Below are 27,801 nucleotides of genomic sequence, written 5' to 3'. Positions count from 1 at the left end.
CGGCGGAGCGGCTCACTCGGTGCCGGTGCCCGGGGTTTGTAGTGACCGAGCCCCTCCCGCCGGGGCTACCGACGGCTAAGACGTGCTAATACCATCATCGCCGTCACCTCCTAGCCCTCCTCCTAATAACAACTCCACCCACCGCCCAGGTGAGCGAGTCCAGGGTTGTCAGGTGCCTCCCACTCTTATTGCCCCCTCTGCTCCGCTTAGCCTCCTAGCAGAGTTAGGGCAGCGAGAGAGCCCGGAGGGGTCTGCGGGCACCTGGGTGCCGAGGCTGGCTGCTGCGCGCCTCGGGGTGGAGGGGACGTTGGGGGGGGCAGTGCACAGCCCTGGGGGAAGGGCAGTGTTTGTGGGGGGCAGTGCGACCCCCTGGAGGAGGGCCTCCACCCTCTCCTTCTCTTCTTGGGGCTGGCTGCATCTCTCCGAAACCGAGCCTTTCCGCTACTCCGAAACCGAGACAGAGCTGCGCCTCTGAGTTGGCAAACTTTTAAACCACCGGGCACCTAAGTGCTCCGCACTAGGCTAGGCGCTTGGGGGAGGGGGATTATTAACTGCCTCCTTGGAGCGCTTTAGGGAAAGCGCTTTGAAAAACTTTCTGTGCTTTCGAGGTGTGAGCGGCTCCAATTTTCCTGGGATTTCAGTGCTGCCCTCCCGTAAAGCCAGGCTGCTCTTGCTTACCCCTCCCTCCCCCCGTCTTCCGACCCTGACCTTCCCTAGTTCCGAGACATCCCGCTCCTAGGCAGCCGGGAGCAGCACGGTCACCTTCCTTCCCCGACAGACAGATGAGAGAATTGAATCCAGCTGGCCTAGAATTAGGAAGATCTGGGTTTTCATATCCTTGCCTCCAACACTGGCTGGCTGGGGGACTTGTGAGGGAGTGACTTAACTTTGCAGGACTTCCAGGCAGTTTAAGATTACTAGCTGTTTGAGCAGTTATCTTTGTGCGTTCGTGGATGGAATTTCACTGAGAGTCCCCTAAACCGAAATTGCAGGTCGGGACCACAAAAGGGAAAAGAAAAAGAAAAAGAAAGGAAGAAAGGAAGGAAGAAAGAAAGAAAGAGAGAGAGAAAGAGAGAGGGAAAGAGAGAGAGAAAGAGAGAGAGAAAGAGAGAAAGAGAGAAAGAGAGAGAGAGAGAGAGAGAGAGAGAGAGAGAGAGAGAGAGAGAGAGAGAGACAGAGAGAGAGAGACAGAGAGAGAGAGACAGAGAGAGAGAGACAGAGACAGAGAGACAGAGAGACAGAGAGACAGACCGCTACAGGCTGTAGTTGATTTTGGGCTCGGTACTGTGCCGGGGGCTCAAAGATATAGAAACGACACTGAGATAGAATAGCGGCGCCATTTACCTACCTGATGATGGTCTCCGGCTTCTGCGGAAACTAGTGGGGGAAATGAGACCTCCCTAATTTTTTTTTCCCCTTTGACATAGACTTTTTTGTTTTGCGAATACTGCGCTGTCAGCTGTAACTGCCTTAGGCTCATCAAATACAGCACAAACCAAACTTGCTTAGCAACCTGTTGGAATGAATCCATTAGGATAATTTTTTTTCTTAAATCGCAGTTTCCACTTTTATGGAGTTAGGTATTAGTTGTTCAGTCTCCGTTTTCTCATTTAGAGACCTAGGTTTAGCAGTTGGGAGAACGGAGAGGTGTATACAGCATCATTAGTCATAAGAGGGGGAGAGTAAGAAAAATAGCCTTTAGTAAAAATAAGCAAACAACAACACATCAAAACCCCTAAGTCACCTGAAGGAACACTTTTGACTCATGGTTCTATGTGAAGAAACAAAAGGGTTTAACATTGTAGATACATTTTAGTTAACCGTGTTATTTAACATTTCAGGGAAAAGTCCTTTTTTCTTTACTAAAAGGTAGTGTCTGACCCTACTTTCATAGAACCATGGAGTGTTGAACTGATCTAGAGATCAATCATCTCAACCTCCTCACTCTTTCAAATGAATACAAGGGCTGAGAACTAGATCTTCCAGGCCAGGGCACCGATCCATTTTTACTCAAATAGAATAGACAAGAATTACTTATAAAGGTGTTCATTTTTAGTAAAGTCTACTTTTCTGTGTGACTGTTTTGCATTATCACAGGCTGGCACCAGATAAAATTTGAGGAATGGAAGAAATGACCCTGAAACCATCCTGCCTTCTGGCATGAAATTAGCACTGGATTATGAACATTTCTTAAATAATGTGGTTTCAGTATATCTTAGTGACTTTGTTCAGTTGCCAGAATGGGAACATGTTTTTTTAGTATAAAGTGTGGGACAAAAGTTGGGAAGAGGATGAGGGTGGTAAGGAAAGGAGCAGCATTACTATATATGAAGTAGTAAAAATATTCCTTTAGGAAAAGATTGTGGCTTTAGACACACAAACATCTCACGCAGGTGCTATTTTCACTTGATTCTTTGTCAAGCCCCAGATTGCCTACAGGACCTTATGATCAAAGCTTACCTCTTCTCTTGTACTACCTATGTGACCCTAGAAGTCACTTCACTTCCCCACTTAACATTCTTAATCTGTAAAATGAGGGAGGGGATTGGACTATATGTATACTTTGGCATACATATCCACTTGAGTTTTTAAAATGCTGATTAATTTCCCATTCATAGAGCCCCCAAATATTATTGCAAATGTGATTCAGAATGACTCAAGATTTAATGTATAGTACCTATTATCCTAATAAAATTCTGTTGAGTCTCAATAGAATGAGGGAGACACTGCTCTTGTCATCAAATTATTTAGCACCTGAGAACACTAATGAAGCAATTATAAGTTTATTAAGAGTAATTTATGAGCTAGGTACTGAGGATACAAAGGTGAGACAATCTCTGGTTTCCAGGAGCTTATGAAGTGTGTGCAAGGGTACTAGCATCTTGTCATTTGTTTTAATGACATATGGTCACATGACATTCAGAGCTTATCTCAAATTGTAGAAACACTGATATGCTGCATGTGTAGGTGGGATTGGGGTGTGTGTGTGTGTGTGTGTGTGTGTGTGTGTGTGTGTGTGTGGTGGGGGAAGTGGTGGTTTTGATATGTCAGGCTGAGAGTGTAAGCTGGAGGTCCATTCACATTATGTGGTGAGTCAAATGTTGATATAAAAATAAAATCCCTTTGGGTACTTTCAAAAATCCCAGATATTCAATATAGCAATCAAGGAAAATTAAGAAGTGCTATATTTAATTTTGGACTTATAGTTCTACAAACTACCACATAACTGTCAAAATTAAGTAGATTCAGTGAGGTCACGCTAGGAATTTTCATCACTCTTCTTAAGGTATAAGTTTTCTTGAAATTAACACTAGTGAAATAATAACCTAAATACTTTGAAATGATCAGCTGTAATGTGTCAAAAACCATTTTCTAATTAAAGCCATATTTAACAAAAAGAGGAGTTTCTACATAAGTTACAATAGTTGTCAATTTAAATATTGTATGTTGTGGTTTTGTATCTGGCTAAGACTGAGTTCTATGAGAACCCAGAATCAAGACTTAAGCTCACTTGTCTGCTTCCTGCTAGTTCTATGAGCCTGCTATTGTGATAGGTTTGTATATGAAATACTCCAATTTTTGAATGTTACTTGATTTAATGAGGGGAGTGTTTGTATTGTTTTCTGAGTCTTCACTGAACTCTGTGTAAAGCTAATAAGGAAGAGTTATATAATGGTTTCTGGACTGTCTTTTTTTTTTTTAATACCCACAAACCTGGCATAGTGCCTAAGAAATGTCTTAATTTTGTTGGATTAACTAATTCAGTAGTCATTTAAAGTCTAGGTCCTGGGGTGTTACAAAAATAATTTGTAAGATAGTAGAGAAGAGTTAATACCATATCTAAGAGACATATTACTTTGGAGAAGCCTTTTTAAGGTGAATCAAATACATCAGTATGCTACCAATGGAATGTCAAATTGCCATGAATTTGGATGAGGCAACAGTATTAATCACATGAGAGTCTTGTCAAATTTCTTTGGAAGTACTCCAAGTTATTTTATCTGGCACCCATAAAATTCCTCTTATATCTGGAATTTAAATAAGCTAACATGAAGTAAACATCTTTAGGAAGGACTTTAAAGAGACCTGAGGGTTCTCTGAAAAAAAAACCCAATTTTTCTTATCTGGGTTGTGTCATACAGATAATCCCATCGACTTAATATGGCAGCCATTGTAGACCAGTGGTACTAGACTTAGAGGTATTTATAAAGCTTTGTAGAAAGGAGAGAAGACATGGTGGGAAAAGTACTAAAGTTGAGCTGATCTGAAAAGAAAACTTCTGAAAACAAAATCCAGCCTACCATTGTGGCCAAAGATGCTAATTGCCCTTTTGTATATCAGGGTAATGATCTTTCTGTTAATGATGTAATAGTTTACTTTTATAACCTGTTAATATATTTTGGAGCCTTATCTCTTGTTCACAGCTTATCTTTACATTTGTGGTCCTTGGGAACTAGATTCAGGGCCATTCATATTTCATGGCTCCCTTATTTCTTGGGATAGTAATTATTGTAACACCAAGCTGGGTTGTTGAGACAAAAGTGACAGACTGAGGACAATAGTGAGGATAATGCACTTACTCTGGCTGGCCTGGAGTCTGAGTTTTGGAAAGTTTGATAGCCATCATTTATTTTGCTATTGTTACTCTCCTTCCTAGGTTCCCACTGCTAAGCTTGCCATCGTCCCTTTTGTATAGTTGGTTGTTAAAGGTCCTGTACCTCCCCCCTGCTCAGGTTCTTATCAATGTTGTTCAGCTTTTCTCCATTGTTGAAGTTATCTCTGAACCTTTCTTTGTTTCTGGACTCCTTCACTAGTTGGCACTATGAATAAAGCACTGGACTTGGAGTCTGGAAGACTTGACTTGTGGATCAAATACTGCTTCAGACACCTATTAACTAGCTATTTGACCTTGAGCAAGTCACTAATCCACTTTCAGACTTATTTTCTTCATCTCTAAAATGGGGATAATAAAAGCACCTACCTGGTGGGGTTGCCTTAAGGATCTAATGCCGTAGACAATATTATGTAAAGCACTTTGCAAACCTTGAAAGCAGTATGCAAATACTAGCTATTGTTATTACTAACTCTTTTCTGTGTCGTTTTGAATATTTGGGTCTCTCCCAATTCTCACTGCCATTCAACTATCCTAGGCTCTCCCACCCCTGAACTGCTCCCTGCTTTTAATCTGTTTGGTTTTTTTTAATAGAAGACTGCCTAATTAATCTCAACCCAATCAATCTCAATCAGCTCCCTATTGCAGGTGAGTATCTGCTTTAATCTGTTTGCTATCCCTTGAACACATCTTACTAATACTTGCTAATATATCTTGTTTCGTACTAATAATCCCTTTTCTTGTTTTTCTTCTTTTAGTCTTATTTCAAATCTAATTCAAAGCTAGGGGCTTCTTAAAGTATCTTTGCTTAATACTTTTCTTATTCCATGGTCAAACCTCAATTGGTTAATGTTCTTTTTGGGTTATAATTCTCTAGTTCTTCCCATAGGTATATATTCTTGTCCCTACTATAAAGGGGAGGAGAGATACCACATTAATATATTTGGTTCTTCTAGAAGAAAATAGAGGACTTTTTTCCACATGACATCCTTCCACCCACACACTACTTTTCCCTTGCTTTGAAACAGCAATTGTGTGCCAGCAAAGGCTTCTCTAAACAGAGCATACTTGTGTCCTGCTAGGGTAGACAAAGGGTTATTAAAGGAGTGGTTGGCAGCTTGCCCCATGGTCAGGGTGGGGGTGGGGGAGCTAGTCAGCATTCACCTCTCCAGCTCCCATCTGCCTCATTCCTCACCCTTATCTTTGCCTTCCTTTCTGCTTCCTTTGGGGTACAGGGGACCCCCCAGCCTGTGGATCTATGACTTGAGGGGCTTTCCCATCTTTCAATTGTTTGCATACCATAGAATTTTAGCTTAATCTAGAACACAAAATTGAGACATTCCTTCCTTTTGTGGTATGACAGTGTTATCATCCAGCCTTTTCTGGGATACCTGCACAGTGATGAGTGTGTTTTCTAAACAGACAGCCTTTTCAGGCCATTATTGGATAGCTGTAGACCTATACAGAGCCCAGATTTTCCTCTCTAATTACTATCCATGTATCCTTTCTGGGACCCCATTGAACAATTACAATTCAATGCACTTCAGTGCTTACTAAATATTAAGCACTGGGCTAGGTCTCAGGCCCTTGAGGAACCTTCTCAACATGACAACCCTTCAAATACTGGAGGATACCAATTGTACTCCCTCCCAAGTTCTTTCTTTTCTAAGCTAAATACCTTCCCATGGTAAGGGCCTAGACTCCTCCTGCTCACTGGTTGCCTTCTTCTGAGTTGTCGGTTATTGTTTTTAAAATGTGACCCCAGATTGGAACTTATATTAATACTCTTATCTGTCCAATGTAAGAATGCAACAGGAAAGGGAAGAGAAGCAAGTAAAGTTTATTAAAATATCTACTATGTGCCAGGAACTGTGTTAAGTGCTTTGGACATATTTTCATATTTGATCTGTACAATAAACCTGTGAGGTAGTTGCAATCCTCATTTCACAGCTGAAGAAACTAAGGCAGACAGAGGTGGTGACTTGCCCAGGGTACTCAGCTAGTAAGGTATCTGAGGCCAGATTTAAATTCAGGTCTTTCTGATTTCAGGCCCAGTACTCTGTCTTGTGCTCCACCATGTTTTCTTACCTACCTCCCAAGTCTCTCAGATCCTTGCTTGCTTCAATGTCACTCTCTAAGCAGAAGTGAAGAATTAGAAAACTAGAGAAATTATTGTAGTGTAAACTTGGATCAGAGGCCTGGAATTTTATAGCACAGTCAAGGACATTTGATGGCAATGGACCAGGGCTCTCGTGTGCCTGAAATCCTCTTTCAAATTTTTTTTTTTTACCATTCATGTTTTTATTTTTGAGAAAATTATGGTGAAGAAATGGAGACATTAATGAGGTGCTTGAAAGAAGACTCCCTTGAAAACAAAATGATTGAATGAATCGTTGTCATCTGTAGAGGATTTTACCCAAGACATTGGGTGAACCCCAAAGTTTGAGGAGCTTCCTGTTAAATGAGTGATAGGATTATTTCTGATTTATCTAAATAACTCACACGAACATAGCCTATGTTAATGAATAGCCTATGTTAATGCTAGGACTCTTACAATTAAAATTTACTTGAGAACTTTTTAGATCTTGGTCTATCTCCTCTCATGGAAATACCTAATGTGCTTTGGCTTTGAGCAAGACACTTCATCTCCCAACACTGGGCATTTTCTCAGGCTGGCCCTCATTCATGCCTGGACCAATCTCCCTCCTCATTTTCACCTCCTGCCTTGCCTGGCTTCCAGCTAATACCCCACCTTCTACAGGAAGCTTTTCTGATGCTCCTTCATCCGGAGTGCCGGTTGATTATTTCTCATTTTTTTCTGTATATTGATAATTTGTACATAGTTGTTTGCATATTATCTCCCCCATTAGATTGTGACCTCCTTGAGGGCAGGGACTGTTCTTACCTTTCTGCCTTTTTCCTTTCTTTTGCAAGCTCAGTGCCTTTGCATAGTGCCTGGCCATGAAGTAGATGCTTAATCAGTGTTTACTGACTGACTAGCAGTTTATTTGAACTACCTGTAAAGACTGATCTGAGCAGTTTAACTTCTGGAGCCGTTCCCTGATGCTGGTTGGTTGCTGATTCTGTTTTCATTCCTCACAACCCCAAATCTATGTTCTGCAGTAACAGTATTGCAAGTTCTTCCAGTCTTATCTCTTCAACCATGTTACTTTGGGGAACTGGCTAGATACTATTTTAGAACTTATTGAAACACCTCTCTAAGTTGGCTAGAGGTCTCCTAGGGAAGAAGGTATCTCTGTGTGGGGTGTGGCTTCCAACATAGCTTAAAAAAAATTTGCTACAAGTCTTAAGTTTACACTAGCATGTGTGGAATAAAACCTATTAAATTTACTATGTTTGACGTCGCTCAGGCAATTTCTTTAACTTTGAACTCATAAAATTGTACCGCTTTTGGATCTAGCTGGCTGGGTCTTATTCTGAAGTAGGATCCTCCATTATATCGGGAAGTATCTCAATTGCTGTGGGAATGTAACTGAATTTTTTGACTCTTAAGTACATATTGATGTTAAATGGTGGAGTAGATACTGATAAGTCTGAGAAAATTCACTGATGACTGAATTCTATAAAAGGTATGAATGAGAAAGGACCATCTGTGGGTTGCCGCTTAGGCAGACCTTTTTTTCTGCAAGCATTGCTTTGCAGTATGGGGAACTACTTATGGATGTGGAACATGAGTTTGGGCCAGTTAGGTGGGTAACTGTGGAATATGAGCTTCCTGGAAAACAGTGGGGAGGAACATTCAGTCAGAATGGCTCAAATAACTTCATTTTTAAAGAAGGAGAGTGGAGGGGGTGTGCAGTATAGTCTTTTTGCTGCTTCAATCCTGATAATCAAAATAACTTGTCCTGTAGTATTAAAAAAATGAGCATTATATGCCTCACATCACTTATGCTAGAAATTTAGTGTTCGTAGGAGTCACCAAAACTTTACTGAAGCATATAGGTGAATACTTGGGTGGAGGGTATTGGTCAGATACTGAATTGGTGTAACTAATAGGCCATACTCCCTAAAATTAGTTCTCTGAAAGGAAAAAAAAAAGACATTAAACTTATAGACTGAAAGTAAATTAAATAAAATCACAGTACTTAAAAAATTAAACTATTGGGAAGAAATTTACTCTTTTACTAAAGGTAGATAATCTTAAATGAGATAATTGTAAAGCATTTAGTGTAGTGCTGGACACTTAAAAGCGCTATACAAATGTTAGTTATTGTTATCAACTTCTGCCACAGAAACAGACAATGCACATATAAAGAAAAGTCAGAGAAATTGGGAATTTGAAGTGTAAAAAATATGTTCTATATAGAACTGGTGGGCGTTGGAGAGGAATCAGGGAAATAGGCTTTGGAAAAAATGTTTTGCTAACTCTCCCTTCCCTTTAAATTCCCACCCTCCCCACATACAAACAGAATAGGGAAATCAGGATTCTCCACCCTCTTCTTTTTTTCCCACTTCCTCTCCTAGTGACAGCATTCTCGTACTGTTATGCAAAGATCACCTTGCTATCACCACCACAGGCTGGGCAGACCTCAGCCCAAGTAGCAAATGCGCTACTTGTGCTCTGCCTACATTTGCCCTCAGCCTGTGCTAATTTAAAGCACTAACACCAGCTACCCTATTTTCTAGATTGAATACTTAGATGCCAGAATTTTGGACTTTGGGGGCTAACTTAATCCTTGGGTCCTATCACTTACTTTCTTGTACCTTCTCTGCCTTCAGAGTTACCATTCCCTTGGAAACCCACTACTACATGGGATATCCCATCCTTCTTCTATTCCCAGACTCCTTTCTACTCCAGTTTTTTTTTGGAGAGGGTTTTTTTTTTTGTTGTTGGTGAGGCGGTTGGGATTAAGAGACTTGCCCAGAGTCACACAGCTAGTGAGTATCATGTATCTGAGCCCACATTTGAACTCAGGTCCTCCTGACTCCAGAACTGGTGCTCCATCCACTGCACCATCTAGCTGCCCCTTTAACTCCCTGTTTCATTGGGCTCCATGGACTCCTGCAGCTGCAAGGGGTGGCTGAGTCCTCAGAGAAGTGGGGCTGGAGGACATAGTAAACAGTCTTGGGACAAAGACTCCTCCTCCTCCTCACCCAATGGACTTTTTTAGATTTAAAAAGGATTGGGAAAGGGAGGGAAAATTTAATGACCTTTGCAAATAAGATCTCTGGGAGCAGTGACTGGAAACCTGAAAATGGGAGGGATTCTTCTCTGTCTTGCAAAGGTGTTTCTCCAAGTGTGTTTGGCCAGCTAATGGCTAAACTTTTTTTTTTTTTTAAATTAAAAAAAAATTCTGAACTTAACCAACTAGGATAGGCAGGAATAAGAAGTTGAATAAAATAGTAGATGAGCCTTAACCCATCCAGTACTAAGAGCACAATTATAAATAGCCTATGTGAAAAAGCAAGACTTTTTTTTGGGGGGGCATGGTGGGGGAGTTTGGTTTGATATGTTGCTAAGGCCATCAGGGTAGGGATGACTCCCAGGGCAGCCTCCAAAAGGAGATCAGTTCTTCCTGCTATCCATTCCCTGTGGATAGCTTTTGGCAGTCACCATACAGGATCCTGAAAAAGAGAGAACTTAGTCTAGGGACTGAATCTAGTCTGGCCCATTTCTCCTATAAAGTAAGTCTACCATTTCCCATCTTTTCTACTGCATTGTACTGCCTATATTCAAATATACGCCTAATTCTACTGTCCTATGAGGTCTTCTGATGTAGTTTATGTTAAACTATATACTAATGTGTGAAGCAAGTTACCCACATAATATCTCACATTTGCTTAACTTGGTACAGCTTTAAAGGACTCTGTAGTCTACTCCAGGCTGTCTTTATTTTCATTCTTTAGTCAGTTATCCATTAGCTGTGACCTTTGGGGTTACTGTTCCTTCTTAATGATTCAGGTTGAATAATGCTCAGGTTCAGAACCCTTTCCTCTTGCTTCAAACTTGGGGTCATTTTCTCTCTGGGCCCTGGGTCCCCTACCTTGGCCTCAGATAAAAAATACTCTTGTCAAAGTTATATAAATTTCCAATCCAGCTGGTAGTGGGTACCCTGAAGATTCTACCTATATAAATTCTTCCTTTCTTGTTTAGAACTTACAGCACCTTCCTCATTTTCTACAAATTAATCTAATCTTTTCCTCTTAATTCCCAAGTTTCTCTGAGCTCTGTCTACTCTCACATTGCTTTCTTAGAAGGCAGGCTATCCCAGCCCCTTTATACATTGTCTGGTAATCCTGGATTCTTGCTCAAAAGAGCCCTGAAGTCCTTCAGCTTTTCCTCCCTAAATTATTTGGTGCTCCTATTAGGGCTTGTCATATGCCTTCTTAAAGGAGCTCAAGTTTTCAGACCTCCTCTCTTAACTGTTGTTTCTTTAAACAAAGAAAAGAAACGCATCTCTATTCCTAATTATAGTTGAATTTTCTGGTTCCAGCTAGGCTAGATATGCTCCCAAATCTACTGTTTTGTTTTTGTTCTTAAGAGGGAATTTTTTTTTTAAACTACATGCTCTTTGAAATGTTCAGTAGCTTCTTGTTACCTACACTGTCAAATCTCAGCTGCTCTGTCTGGCTTTTAAAGCATTCCATAGTATGACCTTAGTATCCTTATTAAACAGTTTTCCCCATTCTTTCCATCTGCATACCTTCTCCTATAGTCAAGGTTGTCTCTTCATTTTATTATTAATACTGTTATTCTCCCTATTATCGACTTATGTGTAGATTTCTTTAAAGCTTAGAGAACACATTCTTATCCTTACTCACATCCTATTTTGTTCCAGGCTCCATTCTTACTGGTTCCCACCTGGACCTAGAATGCCCTCTGCTTCTCCAAACCTTCACTGACTTTGACCCAAGTCCCACTTCATTCATATCTCTTTTCTGTTCAGCAGTGCTCTCCTTGATATCGTGATCTTACCTTCTAAGAGTTTCTGTGTAGAAACTGGTGCTTGTATTTCTGTCTTAAATGTTCTATACTTATGCTTGGTCTTCTCTATTAGACTGTAAGTTCCTTCTGGTTCAAACTTGGGGTCATTTTCTCTCTGGGCCCTGGGTCCCCTACCTTGGCCTCAGATAAAAAATACTCTTGTCAAAGTTGTTGAACGTATGGGGGATATTTATTTTGTGCTTGTTTGAGTTGGTTACAAATATAAAAAGAGTGACAGTTCACCAGGGGGCAAAGCCAAGATGGCAGAGTGAAAGCAGTGACTTGCTTGAGCTCTCCTCCAAACCCCTCCAAATACTCATAAAAAATGGCTCTAAACAAATTCTGAAGCAGCAGAACCCACAAAAAGACAGAGTGAAACAAATTTCCAGCCCAAGACAACCTGGATGATTGATCAGAAAGGTGTTATCTCGCCAGGCTGGGAAGCGCGTGGGCGCGCAGGCCGCAGCTAACCTGGAGCAGGCCTCAGAGGACTGAATCGCGGGCAGCTGTGGAGGTTTCCAGACTCCTCAATCCACCAATGCCAAAGACAGCTTAGAAGGTCAGTGGGAAAAGTCTGTTTCTGTTGGTGCTGAGACAGGAAAGTGGGGTTTTAGCTCCATTCCCCAAGAGCGTGGCCCTGGTGGGGGGCAGCTGCTTCCTGAGCTTCTGGCCCACAGACTTAGGGGAAATCCAGTGGCTGATCAGAGAAGGACTGTAGGGATCTCTTTGCCAGTGCTGAGGCAGGAATCTTTTGCTTTGCCCCTGTTTGGATCTGGGTCACAGTTCTGGGCGGCAGTGCTGGGGTGAGGAGGAACGCTGGTGTGGTAGAGCTTGGAGTGGCTGTGGAGAGGAACCCTTCCTCACAGTTACAGGACAGAAAGGAGTACTTGTGGTAACAGGCCAGGAAAGGAGTAAATACCTCACCCCTTATCATACCACCTTGGAAGAACTGAAAATTTACAGGTCCCTACAAGTATCTCTGAAAACAGCTGTACAAACCCCTGAAGCTTGAGACAATACATTCTCCACATTGGAAGCAGACTCTTACTTTAACAAAGAGTTTAAAACTCAAGTAATTGGCTGGGATCATGAGCAAGCAGCGCAAAAAGAGTCAGACCATAGAATCTTACTTTGGTGAAAAAGAAGATCAAAATATACAACCAGAAGAAGACAACAAAGTCAAAGCTCCTACATCCAAAGCCTCCAAGAAAAATATGAATCAGTCCCAGGCCTTGGAAGAGCTCAAAAGGGATTTTGAGAAGCAAGTAAGGGAAGTAGAGGAAAAACTGAGAGTGATGCAAGAAAATCATAAAAAACAAGTCAACAGCCTGCTAAAGGAGACCCAAAAAAATACTGAAGAAAATAACACCTTAAAAAATAGCCTAACCCAAATGGCAAAAGAGGTCCAAAAAGCCAATGAGGAGAAGAATGCCCTAAAAAGCAAAATTGGCCAAATGGAAAAGGAAGTCCAAAAGCTTACTGAAGAAAATACTTCCTTAAAAATTAGAATGGAGCAATTGGAAGCTAGTGACTATTTATGAGAAATCACACCACAGTAGAACAAATCCAAAAGAATGAAAAATTAGAAAACAATGTGAAATATCTCATTGGAAAAACAACTGACCTGGAAAATAGATCCAGGAGAGAGAATTTAAAAATTATTGGACTATCTGAAAGCCATGATCAAAAAAAGAGCCTAGACATCATCTTTCAAGAAATTATCAAGGAAAACTGCCCTGATATATTAGAACCAGAGGGCAAAATAGAATTGAAAGAATCCACAGATCTCCTCCTGAAAGAGATCCCCAAAGGAAAACTCCTAGGAATATTGTAGCCAAATTCCAGAGTTCCCAGGTCAAGGAGAAAATGTTACAAGCTGCCAGAAGGAAACAGTTCAAGTACTATGGAAACACAATCAGGATAACACAAGATTTAGCAGCTTCCACATTAAAGGACCGCAGCACATGGACTATAATATTCCGGAGGGCAAAGGAGATAGGATTACAACCAAGAATCACCTACCCAGCAAAAACTGAGTATAATCCTTCAGGGGAAAAAATGGTCATTCAGTGAAATAGAGGACTTTCAAGCATTCTGATGAAAAGACCAGAGCTGAATAGAAAATTTGACTTTCAAATACAGGACTTAAGTGGAACATGAAGAGGTAAACAGGAAAGAGAAATCATAAGAGACTTATTAAGATTGAACTGTTTACATTCCTGCATGGAAAGATGATGTATATGTAGATAGATAGAGGGCACAGGGTGAGTTGAAGATTAAGGGGTCATATGTGGAGAATAAAATTAAGGGATGAGAGAGGATTATACTCAGAGAAGAAGAAAGGGAGAGGTAGAATGGGGTAAACTATCACAAAAAAACAGAAAAGAAAAGTCTTTTACAGTGGAGAGGAAACGGGGGAAGGTGAGAGACAATGAGTGGATCTTATTCTCATAGGATTTGGAAAATAGGGGGAGAAGGGGACGGGAGAGCAGGAGGATGATAGAGAGGAGGGCAGATTGGGAAAGGGAGTAATCAGAAGTAAATACTTCTGAGGAGGGACAGGGTCAAAAGGAAGAATAGAATAAATGGGAGGGCAGAATAGGATTAAGGGAAATAGAGTTAGTTTTTTACAACATGTCTACTATGAACGTGTTTTACATAACTGCACATGTACAATCTATATTGAGTTGCTTGCCTTTTCAATGAGGGTGGGTGGGGAGGGAGGAAGGGAGAAAATTTGGAACTCAAAGTTTTAAAAACACATGTTTTTTAAAAAAATGTTTTCACATGCAACTGGGAAATAAGAAATACAAGAAATGGGGTACAGAAGTCTATCCTGCCCTATAGGAAAATAGAAGGGGAAGGGGATAAGAGAAGGGGAGAGAGAAGAGAGGACAGACTAGGGGAAGGGATATTCAGAATGCATGCCATCTTGGGGGTGGGAGGAGGGGGGAGATGGGGTGAAAATTTGGAATTCAAAAACTTGTGGGAGTGAATGGTGAAAGCTAAAAATAAATAAATTTATATTAAAAAAATAAAAAAATATAAAAAGAGTAAAAGATTTATTGAACCCTTTGGTTGCTGATGGAACTGAATACTCTGAAACAGCTTTACCCGCCAGTATAAACTTGTCATCATCCAAGAGCTATAATCACAGACCAGATTTCTGTAGCATATATTTATAATCTATGAAATCAAGTGTTTAATTTATATACTCTTTTTGATTTCATGTACATGGGTGGATCTTCTCTCCCTTTGTATTGTAGACTCTTTGGCTGCAAAGACCATATCTCTTAACTTTTAAAAAACAATCACCCAAAGTGCTGGGTTGACAGTAGATGGATGCTACTCAAATATTTTTTGACTGGACCCACTCTCCTGATTGAAGGATTTATCCTTACACCTGCCATGTTTTATCTCTGTCCTCAGGTCATCCCCTTAAAACTTCCAAAGTGTTTTATTCAGATTTTGAGGGCAGACAAGGGATTAGCCTAGGAGGTAGAAGTGAGGGGAAATGTCTTAGTTAGCTTAGTACCCCCTTGAAAATGTTCATTTTAGAGCCAGAACCTACTTTTTTTGTGGCTCAGTCTCTTGTATGTGATAATTTCTCTTGCCACTGTAACATGGTGGGTAAGGGGAAGGGAGGGTACAAATATGAAAAAGGTCAGAAAGGAAGGAAGGAAATAAGCATTTATTAAGTGCCTACTAAGTGTCATTTAATCTTCACAGCCCTTGGAGGTAGGTGCTTACCTGTTATTACAGTTGAGGAAACTGAGGCAGAGAGAGGTTAATGACTTTCCCCGGGTTACATAGCTGGTAAGTGTCTAAGGCTGGATTTGAACTTGGGTCCTTCTGTCTCCTGGCTGGACAAATTCACCCAAAGTTGTATCATCTGCAATAGGATCTATGATTGCTTGGCAGCTAAACTATAGCTTGGTGACCCCCTGACTTTATAATGAAGAAAAATGTTATGTCTAATAAGGATCCGTGAGTTGAATCAGGTAATTGGCTCCTTCCCACCTCACTGTGAGTGAATGCTTAACTTGATTATAGGGGTTCTTCAAGCAGTATGGAAATAGCAGTGGACATTTTAGTTCATGTGAATCTACTTCAGGCTCTTAATCTGGTCACTATTTCAAATATTAATCCTGTTAATTGGAATTCCCCTATTAGTCAACAGAGCTGTTTATGAGCTAGGAATATTGGAGGGCTTCACATGACTCGTTTCTGCAGGGATTACCTTAGTGTTGACCCAAAGTAGTTAGAGCCAAAACTATTAGCTGAATTCAGTTGTTGACCTAACTTTAAATATGTTAAAGATGTTGCCATGGTGGTGAGGGAAGGAGGATGGAAATGAGAGAAATTATTTTTCACCTAACAAGTACCAGTTAGTAATTGTTCATTGTATTATCAGTAGTAACAATAGTAGTAATAGTAATAACAAGTTAATGGCTTAGTGTGATGTCAGCCTCAATTCTTGAGCAGCTTTTGTATTTTAAATACTTCATGGTGAAAATGATGAGGATCATTGCGAACTACAACTTGACAGTGGTTAGAAGTTACTTATATTCTTGTAGGAATAGCGTTATGAAAGGCTAGATATGACCTGGAAAATCCCTCTTTGGGACTTGAGAGATGCTGTCCTAGAACCTTTTAGCCTCTTATAAGTGGCATTTCATTTGAATAGTATTGTTAATAACAATATTAACATATTTATATAGTGCCTATTCTGTGCCAGGCACTATACTGAGCATTTTACAAGTTACCTCATTTGATATTCACAACAACCCTGGGATGGGGGAGCTATTATCATCACCCTTTTTATAGTTGAGGAAACTGTGGCAAATAGGTTTAAGTGACTTGAAAGGTCACACAGCTAGTAAGTATCTGAAGCTGGATTTGAACTCAAGTCTACCTGAGGCTCAGTGCTCTATTCACCGTAGTGCCCAGCCTAATAATGATATTGCTTATTAGTTGCCTGCAAGACAAAACTCTTTGAAAATTTTCACAATAAGCATATAATATAATTATTGTAGATATATGCATAAATGATTACCTCCTAGGGTGGGTACTGAGGAGGTTCCCCTAGGGTTATTCTGTGTGTTGCTATCTCCAAATCTCCTCTAACTAACAAGGTAGGAATAGGGACAGAGTAGACCTGTGATTTCTCAGGTGAGGGAAGTTTTTTCTACTGGTGTTGTTAGGCACCTTTTCTCTGACTTAGTTGCTTGGAGTCCCCAGGTAAAGTGACTTGCCACAAGGTCACAAAGATAGTGTATGTCAGAGACAGGTCAATGCTTTTGAACCTAGGTTTAAAAAAAACTGGGGATGGGGTAAATATTCAAGAACTAGTAAATATTCAGTTCTTAAGTATCTTAGAATGAGAAATAGCAGTCAAGTAAAACCTCAAGGTCTTCTCAGGAATACAGAGTATTTAGAAATATATATATATATATATATATATACATATATATATATATATATATATATATATGTATATATATATATATATATATGTATGTATAATAATGATGGGTAGACTGTAGTTTAGTTTCTTTTATTCATTTTTATAAGTAGGCATCTTGCTGTCAAAATAGTACTGTATCCACATAGGGAAGCTTGACCAAAGACCATTCTGGGTATAAAGGAATTTTGACCCCAAACATAGCTAGAGTGACATTGAAAACACTTAATATTTGGTGGTGATGGTGGGGCTGTCAGTGTGAAAGTCAGGCAATCTATTTGTCGTGAAGTGTGGAAGTAGGAAATTTGGTCCCTCAAACATTATATCCCAAGCTGTGTGTTAGGACCCATATTAGAGGGGCAAAGATAAAAGATCTCTTTCTTCAAAGGTAACAATTCAGTACAAAATATATAGGAATTGCTGGTTACAGTCCTTTCCAGCCTATCAGCTAGGTAGTGAAGGAGATATATGTAGCCAGAGTGATACGAGGGAGCACATGAGGGTATGGGGGGAGGGGCTTATAAAGTGCTGTAGGAATTTGAGACCAGCACTTTGGGCTGATGTGGAGAAGGGCTAGAAAGGCTTTGTGGAGGTTGTATTAGTACCAGACTAGGGCCTTTCAAGGAGCATTTTGAGGGGGAACAGATTGTATTTAAAATGTTGTCTTTGCATCTTTAGACCCAGCACTGTGCTATATGCATGTTGTTGGCATTTATTAAATGCTTATATTGATTTGAAATGAAGCTGGTAGAGATGCAGAAAGCACACATCCCAGATGTGAAGGTGGGGCAGGGGAGTAGAGGGCTGATCTTGTACAGAATGAGATAAGGAAATAGCTAGTAGTCCAGTTTGGCTGGAAGAGTATGTTGGTGCCGTATGATAGCAGACTTGAAATGCCAGGCTGAGGAGTAGGGTATTTTATCCTATAGACTGAAGACTTTTGTTCAGGGCATTGACAAAGTGAGATCTTTGTATTAGGAAGATTAGTTTGCCAGTTCTGTGAAGGATGGATGGGAGAAGGCAGAGATATGTTAGGAGAACATTACACTAGGCTGAGTCTGGGGTAGTTGGTGGTGGCAGTGAATGAAAAGATGGAGCAGATGAAAGGTATTCAGGAGTTAGATGTGGGACCCGTTAAAGAAGATGCCAGCATGACCCTGAGGTTTCAAGCCTGGATGACTTAGGAAACGGACACACACATGCCATCATCAAACAAGTTGGGAAAAAAGTTTAATTTGACACATTGGGTTTGAGGTGGTGGTGGAACATCCCATTAGACAGGTCAAGCAAACTTTCTCACTAAATGGGTGGGGGAGGGGCTGGAGGCAAGAAGAGAATTTGGAACTCAAATAAAAAAAATTAATGCTAAAATAAAGTTTATTCGAAAAAAGAGATGTCAAGCAAGCAGCTATATATTATATATTAGATATATTAGATATGTATTATATATCCCTTAATGGGGAGAGTGTATGGAGAAGACTGATGTTAGAGCCTTAGGGACTTCCCATTCCTTTCCTTGTTTCTCCTTATCTCACCTTCTGGGCTGGTATATAACCCTTATGGGGAAATTAAGGTGGAGAGTAGGGAGGGAAGGCTGTCTAATAATATCAGCACTACAGAAAAGTCAAAAGAAGGTCTTTCAGAAGGAGTTTAGGGGAAGGGGAGGCCTTGAATCTAAACATTGAAGTTACTGTTTATACTTATCAAGTCTTTTCTTAAACAACTTCAGATAATTTCTGCACTAAATTGTTACTCAAGTATTTTTTCCAGTGTAATCTCCTTATCTTGCTACTTTAGAATGTTGAAGTGGGTTGTATGTTGGGTGAAGGCCTGCCTCCTCCCGTGATATGACCACAATGCCATGTCTTTAGAGAAAAGGCAGTATGGTCTAATGGAAAAAAATTTATGGTTTTTAGAAAGATGGAGGTTTTATTAAGGCTCTGCAGCTAAGTCATATGACCCTGGAAAAAAAAAATCTCGATGTCTGGGCCTTGGGAGATTTGAGCTTGATCCATTCTCTGGTTCTTTCTAAGTCTAAGTTTCTGTGGTGAGTACTACTCTTTCAGTTGGCATTAAAAAAGTGCCTACCTTGAGTAGAGTGCTGGAGTGTAAAGCGCAGATTAGGTAAGCCCAAGTTTCCCAAGTTTATGGGGGATATATGACCATACAAATAACCCAATGCCTATGTGAAATGCTCTATGAAGTCTGTTGGGCAGAGGCAGAAGATGTGTTTTTACTTCTTCATTGGTCCTTTGGACAACCATCTCAAGGAATCGGGATAGGAAGCATGGCAGTTCTGGACATTGGTGTGAAATGGGAAGATAGGAATGATGCCATTGGATTCCTCACTAGTCACTTGCCATCAAACCTGAGATATGACAAGTCAAAAACAGAAACTGGAACATAGTATGATTGTCCTGTTTTTAAACATGTAATTTATAATTGGGGGGAGGGATAGAACACTGCTTGTTTGAAAGATCCAGGTCTCATTAAAAACTAAAAAAAAAAATCCTTCCTAGAGAAATTCTTCTTTAAAAACTCCTTTGCTATCAGGTTGATCGTGAAGCATGATTATGATCATGGTACTCCCTTGTTCAGAAATCTTCATCAGCTCTCCCTCCATTGCTTACTGAAATAAAGTCCAAGTGATTTAGGCTGGCACTTGCAGCCTTTCCAGCTTCATCTTCTACTCTTCAGTCCAGACTACTGCCTTTCCACAAACATTTTCTGCACTTACATACCCCTGCATGCTTCCTTTACTCTCATCTTTCCAGGCCAATCACAAATGGTGCCACTTCCACAATGCTTTTCCTGACCAGCCAAGCTGGAAATAGTTTTCTTTTTCAATAACTTTGTAGTACTCATGGCATTTATCATATAGTTTCATATTGCTGATAAGCACATGCCCTCTCCCCTGTTACATGGTAAGTTCTTTGAGGCAGAAGCCCCCTCTTTGGAAGACTTTCTATCCACAGGATATCTAAAACAATGTTTCACACTGCTCAATAAAAATTTGTGAAATGAATGGAAATCATCATTTTATTCACTTCACATCCATTTTCAAAATCAAAATCAGTGGCACTATGGTCAGGGTAAAAAGTGTGAGATGACCTTAGCCCAAAGATTGTTATTTAAAAGCTGTAGGTTTCCAATGAAAGAAAAGTGACTTTGAAACCTTGGAAAAGTTCTACACATATCAGTTGAGCCCTGAATTAGACTGAGCAGGGTGGGGAACCTACTATCTGATGTTCACAGCAAGTACAGTAAAATCATTGTAAGGTATTTGCAGGTCATATTAACTACATTCACTCTATTTTAACCTATTTCTTTCTCATTTCTGTTTTCTTATCTCTGTAGATTCAATATCCAGGTTTATTCAGGAGATATAGAGGCAATATAAAATTTACTGGTTTTTTTTCTTAATCACTAATGTAATACTATTTAACCAAGTACTTTATAGTACCCTATTGTTCTTCAGAACCATTTCTAGCTTCTTATTTTCTAATTACTTTATTTGTTAGATAACTGTTATTTTTTAGTGACTAATGGAATTTTCTATACAAAGCTTTGGGGTGGAGTAACCATTTTCTTTCTAGATCCATTCTGCTTAAACCCTAGAGACAACCTTAACTTTTATTTTTACCATTTCTTAAAATAATAGTTGGAAGATCAAATAAAACCATTTGGGGATAACCATACTTCAGTGGTTACCAAAAAACATCCCTTCCTTTATGGTAGAGATTCTTATATGGAAGTTTAACTTCATACATGGATTGATGAGCACTAGTTAACATGAATATTTATTTGAGCAGATCACCATTACCAGACTACGCTGGATCATAGATCTGGGTTCTGGATGGGATCTCAGTTTAGTTCATCTCTCTCATTTTTTTTTTTTAGTAGATTGAGGAAACTAGGATCCAGGGGGGTTGTGACTTGTCCAAGGACAAGGTCATGGGTAGGATTTCCCAAGTCCTCTGACTTCAGAACCAGCACTCTTTAACAAGCACTGTTACCCCCATCGGCATTTATAGACTGATTAGAAGGGAGGACTGTAAGGAAAGATATCAGAGAAGGCACTTGCATGCACTTACAGCTCAGTCATGCAGTGTGGCAGAGCCAGGCCTTGGACTCAAAATCTAATGCTTTCTTATACCCAAATAAAGTTAGAAGTATGGTCCCTATTTTTCTATTATTCTAAAATAACCTTGTAGAGGTTATAGCCAACTTACCTACTATTTCAAAATGTAACACAAGAACATAAGGATCTGATGGCCCAGAACTGTGTTGGTGTGGGATTAATCTTTTAGTGGGAGAGGTGTAGGGCCACTCTTGGGAACTTTTTTATTCCCTGAGAAAAGAAAGGAGTGACAATAAACTATTTCATTTGCTGAGTTCTGAGCTCTTAACTGGTTATAATGCACGTGTAGTTTTAGGTAGCTTTTCTCCACCTCTTATGTTATCACTGCCCATCCATTGATCTTCCTCTCTCCTTGAGGAAATAGTCTTAATGTAAGGTTGCATTAGAAGAAGGTGAATATGTCACAAGCAGCTATTATAAGTGCATTTGAGCTGTTTTTTTTTTTTTTTTTTTGCTGCATGGAAGTAAATGCTAACTTTCATTTCTTACCTTTCCTTTCAGTTTCCCTGGAAAGACTAAACCCCAAGATGGCAGATGAGACAAACACCAGGGATTGCATGTCCTTCAGTGTGCTGAACTGGGATCAGGTCAGTCGGCTGAATGAAGTTTTGACTGAGGTTGTACCAATCCATGGACGGGGCAACTTCCCCACCCTGAAGATCACACTGAAGGATATTGTTCAGACTGTCCGCAACAGGCTGGAGGAGGCGGGAATCAAGGTGCAGGATGTTCGGCTGAATGGGTCTGCGGCTGGTCACGTCTTGGTCAAAGACAATGGCTTGGGTTGTAAAGACCTGGATCTAATTTTTCATGTGGCTCTTCCAACAGAGGCAGAGTTTCAGCTTGTTCGAGATGTCGTTCTGTGTTCTCTTCTGAACTTCTTGCCAGAGGGAGTCAACAAGCTAAAAATCAGTCCAGTGACTCTTAAGGAGGCCTATGTCCAGAAGCTGGTAAAGGTCTGCACGGACACTGACCGTTGGAGCCTGATCTCCCTCTCCAACAAGAATGGAAGGAATGTGGAACTCAAGTTTGTAGATTCCATCCGCCGTCAGTTTGAGTTTAGCGTGGACTCCTTCCAGATCATTCTGGACTCTTTGCTTTTGTACTATGACTGTTCAAGCAATCCCATGTCTGAACACTTCCACCCCACTGTGATTGGGGAGAGCGTGTATGGCGACTTTGAGGCAGCCTTTGACCACCTCCAGAACAGACTGATTGCTACCAAGAACCCAGAAGAAATCAGGGGTGGAGGACTCCTGAAGTATAGTAATCTTCTGGTACGGGATTTCAGACCCACAGACCAAGAAGAAATCAAAACCCTGGAGCGTTACATGTGTTCCAGGTTCTTCATCGACTTTCCAGACATTCTGGAGCAACAGAGGAAGCTGGAGACCTACCTCCAGAACCACTTTGCTGAAGAGGAGAGAAGCAAGTACGACTACCTCATGATCCTTCGCCGGGTCGTGAATGAGAGCACTGTGTGTCTCATGGGACACGAGCGGAGGCAGACCCTCAACCTCATCTCCCTCCTGGCCCTGCGCGTGCTGGCGGAGCAGAACATCATCCCGAACGCCACCAACGTCACTTGTTACTACCAGCCCGCTCCCTACGTCAGTGACGGCAACTTTAACAACTATTACGTTGCTAACACTCCAATGCCCTACAGCCAGCCATATCCCACCTGGCTGCCCTGTAACTAACTAATCTCTTGACTTGAGGATTTCTGAAAAGGAACCCTCAAAAGGGCAAGGGCTTTGCGGAGATAGGGGAGCCTTTCTAGATGCAGGTGTTTGGCTTTTAAAGGGGAACTCAGCTCTGATTCTGCTTATTTTCTTTGTGTACCCATCGAATGGGTCTACAATCTAGCATGAGAAAACTTTAAAAGGGACCCTTATTACAGTGCCGCTTTGGAAACTGACCTGTCCAAAACACACTTACCACTTCATGGTCCCGAACCTTCCACACTTGTGGATTTGAGCCCCGTGGCAGTGCAGTTGCTTAGGATGGAAAATAACTTGGGCAGTGTTTGAGAAGCCTTAAGCCAACTGTCTTCTCACATCAATCGTGCATCTAAACTAGGCTGTGTTTTAGCCCTTGTCCCGAGTCCTTAGCAGCTAATGCTTGGGCAAAACTGTTTTCTTGAATCCATGCTGAATGCCAAAGGTGAGGGTCTTCTTGGGTGCTTTTGTTCTGGTTCCAAGGGGGATTTTGAGTAAAGGCCAGATTGCTTATGTTTGCTGACTTATCCCCTTTCAGCAGAGCTGAAGGTTTCCTTCAACGATGAAACCAAAGCCAACAGCCTTCAGAATTGAGGTCTGGTTAGAAGTGGCATATGTGGCTTAGATGCTGTGCTACCCCAAAGAACTGTGAGAGGTTACTGCTAAAGCATGACCTAAAAGGTTTCTTGGAAATGTAACTCAAAACCAAAATAAAATGTAAGACAATGTTAAAGTAGAAAAAGCAATTGGTGGTGGTGGGTGGTGGTTGTGACTAGAGACTTAATGTTCAAATGACACTTTCTTTAAGGCATTTTTAACGAATGGAACTTTTGGCTGTTTCCCCCATTCAGTCTTTTTTTCGTGGCTGACCTGTTTTGTTGTCCTGTTCTTAAGATTTAAGTTGGGCGGTCTTGTTTCATTTTGTTCCTGCGATGACCCATTCAGACTTCCCTCATGTCTGTGTTGTAGTAGGATGAGATGCCGCTTTTGATCACATGCCAAATATGACAACTTAATTTATTTGCAATATGTTGACTGCTAGTGGTTTTTTTGCCCCCAAAAAAAAATTTTCGGTAGTGCAACTACTCCCCTAACTTTCTATTCACAGCAAATGAGTTCATGATGCTTACTTGGATAGGAATTTGGGCTAGTAGGATAGCTCCATTTGTAATCCTAAATGATTTATGGAAAGATCCCCTTGAATTAAGCAGGCTGCTTGAGCTAACACTTATGGTTTCAAGGAACTGCAATACAGTAAAGACTGCTGTTCTGAATCTTTCTCATGTCTGGATGAAGGCTTGGGTTCATAAAAAGTCTGGCATGGAAGTGGTCAAAGCTCTTAATTTGGATAATGTTCTCCCTTCTAGGTAAGGACTGGCTTAGTGAATGAGAACTTAGCTGTTTTCGTTGACCTGACCCAGTGTACTTATATTGTATTCTGCACTTTAGGGAAAGATGGTGTTAACTTTAGTGAATGTTCTGTTGCTCGGCTTGGTTAAGAGTTCCAGGGTCATTTAGGTGTAGAGACCCACTGCAGATTCTTCCCTACAGAGAAGGAATTTCATATTGCAGCTTTTTATAGGGCCTCCCACTTCAGAGAAACAATTTTAGTTGACTAGGAAAATGATAGCCCAGTTGGCAGATTTCAAAAGGATTTATTCAAATCCAAGATCCTGAATTTGACACTGCTATGGCCATAGAAATCCTGGGCCATGACAAAGCTAAGTTAATGAAAGAATACTTGAAGATCAATGACTTCTCTGTCTAAGAGAAAGCTAAGAGATGTTTGGTGTGCTCTGTCTGGAATGTGATATTTTAGCCCCTTTTTCAAGTGAAACAGGTAGGTGAGCTTGGTTTTGTTTTCCTCCTTGGGTGTCACTCATAATGTGTTAACTTTAGCAAGGTGAATAAAAAGTCACCTTAGCAGTACCATTCGCATTTGCTTCTTTAGAAGACCTTGGAAGATTATGTTGAACTCCTTGCTTTTAAATCAAAGCTAACTTATACTCAGGTGTGAATGGGGTTGGTTTGAGGTCTCTTGGTAGTATTTCAGGTGTGGCACAGACTGAAGGTGGATTTATCAAACCACTTGATTATCTGTGACTTATGATAAGCTGTCTTTGGAGGGTAATGGCAATACATCCGCACTAAAATTATTCATTTGTGGCAGAATGTTAACCAAAGCTTTGGCAGTGGCTGGTTTCTGTTTGCTTGCCAGATAAGTTTGGGGGTGAGGGTGGTGAGGGGAGCTCAGAACTACACCCTTAGTTTAAAAATAATTAAATTCCCAGTTTGTCCTTTTTGAAAGCTCATCCTGCTCATTATACCTTCTGGTTTCTCTCTTTATTAGTGCCCTGACTACAGGGTGGTTGGAGGGGAGGAGGGAGTGGGAGGATCTAGGATGACCACTTCCACCTGCAAAAGTTTGCCTTTTTTCTGCCCCCTTGAAGGAATACCAGCATCTTTAGATTTGTACTTTAGGTCATCTAGAACATGTGCAGTCTTCCACTTTAGATAATGTAAAACATGTAGGAGTTTATACTTAAAGTTAACTATTGGGCTCTATTTTGTCTCAAAATAGTGCGTGTCTTGGAGAGGCCACTGGGGACAGAAAAGTAGCCAAGCCAGGGACCCAGATACCATTTCAGGAGCTTTTGGCTTCTCTTTGTTCCTGGCCCCTCCCCCACCTCCGCACACCTTGGGCGCCCCCTTTGTGCAATTATCTTCTTACCTGAGATTATTCTGATCCACCTCTTTTTGTAGTTTGCAAGTAGATGCTTATGCAGGAGCTAGCACAGCTGCCTAAACTCCAGCTCCTCCACTCCAATTTAAGTGTGCTGTGTGACTGGATAGCTAAGAACAGGACTGGGTCACTAAAACCTAATCCCTGGCTCAGGTATGTAGTTTACCTGCTAAGGTAGCTGTTAACCAGCTTCATGATGTGCCCAAGACACCTCTAAATTCAAGTGTCTGGACATTCTACTTAAAAAATGTGCCTTTGGGGGTCATACAAGTAGTCTCTGTGGTCTGCATTTTTACCAAATCCGTGGGTTCCTTTTTTTTTCCCTTTCTTTCTAGTGTTGAGTAAAAGGAAACTTTGGTAGTCAAGAGGGGAATTAAAAGTTCAATTAGAAATCCTAATCTAAATTTGAATAGTATATCACTTATGTTGGGTCCCTAAGATGTCCTTTTTTTCTTGTTCTTTCTTTTTTTGGCCTTTTGCAAACAAGCAGTGTACTCTTATTCCTCAGAATCAGCTTTGAGTGGTCAGCCGAGATAAGAATTTTTTTACCTTTTTTTTTCATGTTGGCTGAGGCATCTGCATTAAATTCCTGGGCTTCAAGCTTTCAGATCTCCTTTATGATCTCATTTTGGTGGACATTATTTCACATTCAAATTCACTGGCAAACACTTAGAGTAAAACGTTCCACACGGACACCCTCTCAATCAATGTAGCTCAAATTAATTAGGCATATGTGAGGAAACTGGGTATGGTTCATAAGCCTGTAAGAAGTAAATTTCCATTTAGGGGTGAGGAAAGGAAGAAAGGCTTGCTGGATCGTGGTGCAGAAGCAATTGGGCAGCTTACTGTTGGGGCAGGAAATTTCAAACTTGGCTTTCTTCTGAATTGTTTGCTTTTTATGGTTATCTAGCATTCAATGGCCAAAGACCTGAATTCATCCTCCTCCATTGTGGTAGCCTTCTCCCTCACACATCTAGTCTTTACCTTGGTAGTAATAGTAGAAATAGTAGTAATAGTAGGAGCAGTAGTGGTGGTGACGGTGATGGTGGTAGTAGTCGTAGTAATAGTTGGATAGGATTTTCAGTAGTATCACTCTGTTCTTAGCTAGAAGTGCCACTCAAGGTATCAGGTATTCCTTTTCTTTTAAGAATAATAATTCCCTTTTGGCTAGTGCCTTCCCCCCACCATGGACTAGTCTTTGGGGCCCAAGTTAGATTCTTCAAACCTTTTCTTCCATAGGGTGATGGTGACATAATTAAAACATTACCACAGGATGGGAGAAAGCATATATTACTATGAGCCATTACCATTCACAGTGGTTATCTGATTATTAACTCTGGACCAGAGAGAATCTACTGGTGTGTATATCAACTTAGGTACAAATCTTCTTTTCTTAGAAGTTGAGAGAAGAAACACTTAGATTTCTAAGCTTAGAGCCAGATATCCTTACGCTGGCAGAGACCAGAACATTGTATCTACTCTGGTCATAGCTGGCTTTGGAACAAATTCCAGTTCTCCTAATTCACATTCAGAGGACCAAAGGAGGCCTGGGAAGATATTAGGAAGCTTTTTAGAGGGGTGTAATAGAGCAAACTAAGAAAAGGAAAGGCCAATATTACTGAAACCAGATATTTCAAGTGCCTAAATCTTATCACTTATTTTTCTAATAATTCAAGTGTAATGTAAAAAAAAAACCCAAACAAATGTAGTTGGAACAAACAAAGGTACAGAGCAGCCATCTACTCCTATTTATGGGAAGGTTAAAAGACCATTCACTAATGAAGTGGATAAATTAAATGATGTGGGTTTGTGTGGGTTTTCTTTTTGTCTGAAACTTATTTTATTTAAAGGTAAAGAAACTCCTGTTTTAAAAGTAGCTGTTTTTTTTTTAAATTTTGTTTCCAAATTAACATATAGCTAAGAAAAAAAAAACCCACCTTTAGTCTATTAGTCAGAGTAGGAAATTCTTTTCATTTTTCTAAATTTGAATAGCAGCTAGCCATTGGAATTCTTGATTTGTTAGCCAGTCAAGATGTGTGGGATTACTTCTTTGTTAATGGTCACTAGCCTTCTCAGTCCATATGGATGAAATCACTTTCTTTTGTCAATGCAAAATGTGTTAAAACTTTATAAGAAAAAAGCTTTGAGTTTATTGAGAAATAAAGATATATTTTAAA

The 27,801-nt window shown here is 40.5% G+C and overlaps 1 protein-coding gene across 4 annotated transcripts; it reads left to right on the top strand.

The window, feature by feature from the left end:
* On the top strand, window positions 1–27,801 carry TENT5C (terminal nucleotidyltransferase 5C). 4 transcript variants are annotated; one of them, XM_078154935.1, is made up of 3 exons: window positions 1–149; window positions 11,994–12,117; window positions 21,665–27,801. In XM_078154935.1, the coding sequence occupies exon 3, from the start codon at window positions 21,691–21,693 to the stop codon at window positions 22,861–22,863; it is 1,173 nt and encodes a 390-aa protein (XP_078011061.1). In that variant the 5' UTR covers window positions 1–149; window positions 11,994–12,117; window positions 21,665–21,690; the 3' UTR covers window positions 22,864–27,801. The 4 variants fall into 4 exon arrangements, with proteins under 4 accessions (XP_078011061.1, XP_020858572.1, XP_078011062.1 ...); XM_078154936.1 differs by lacking the exon at window positions 1–149 and adding an exon at window positions 5,088–5,260; XM_021002913.2 differs by lacking the exon at window positions 11,994–12,117.

This window comes from Phascolarctos cinereus, unplaced genomic scaffold (assembly GCF_003287225.1).
Source record: "Phascolarctos cinereus isolate Bilbo 61053 unplaced genomic scaffold, phaCin_HiC Scaffold_5;HRSCAF=322, whole genome shotgun sequence".
Lineage (NCBI taxonomy): Eukaryota > Metazoa > Chordata > Mammalia > Diprotodontia > Phascolarctidae > Phascolarctos > Phascolarctos cinereus.
Note: the sequence above shows the minus strand (reverse complement) of the source record. Positions and strands in the feature narration are given on the sequence as shown.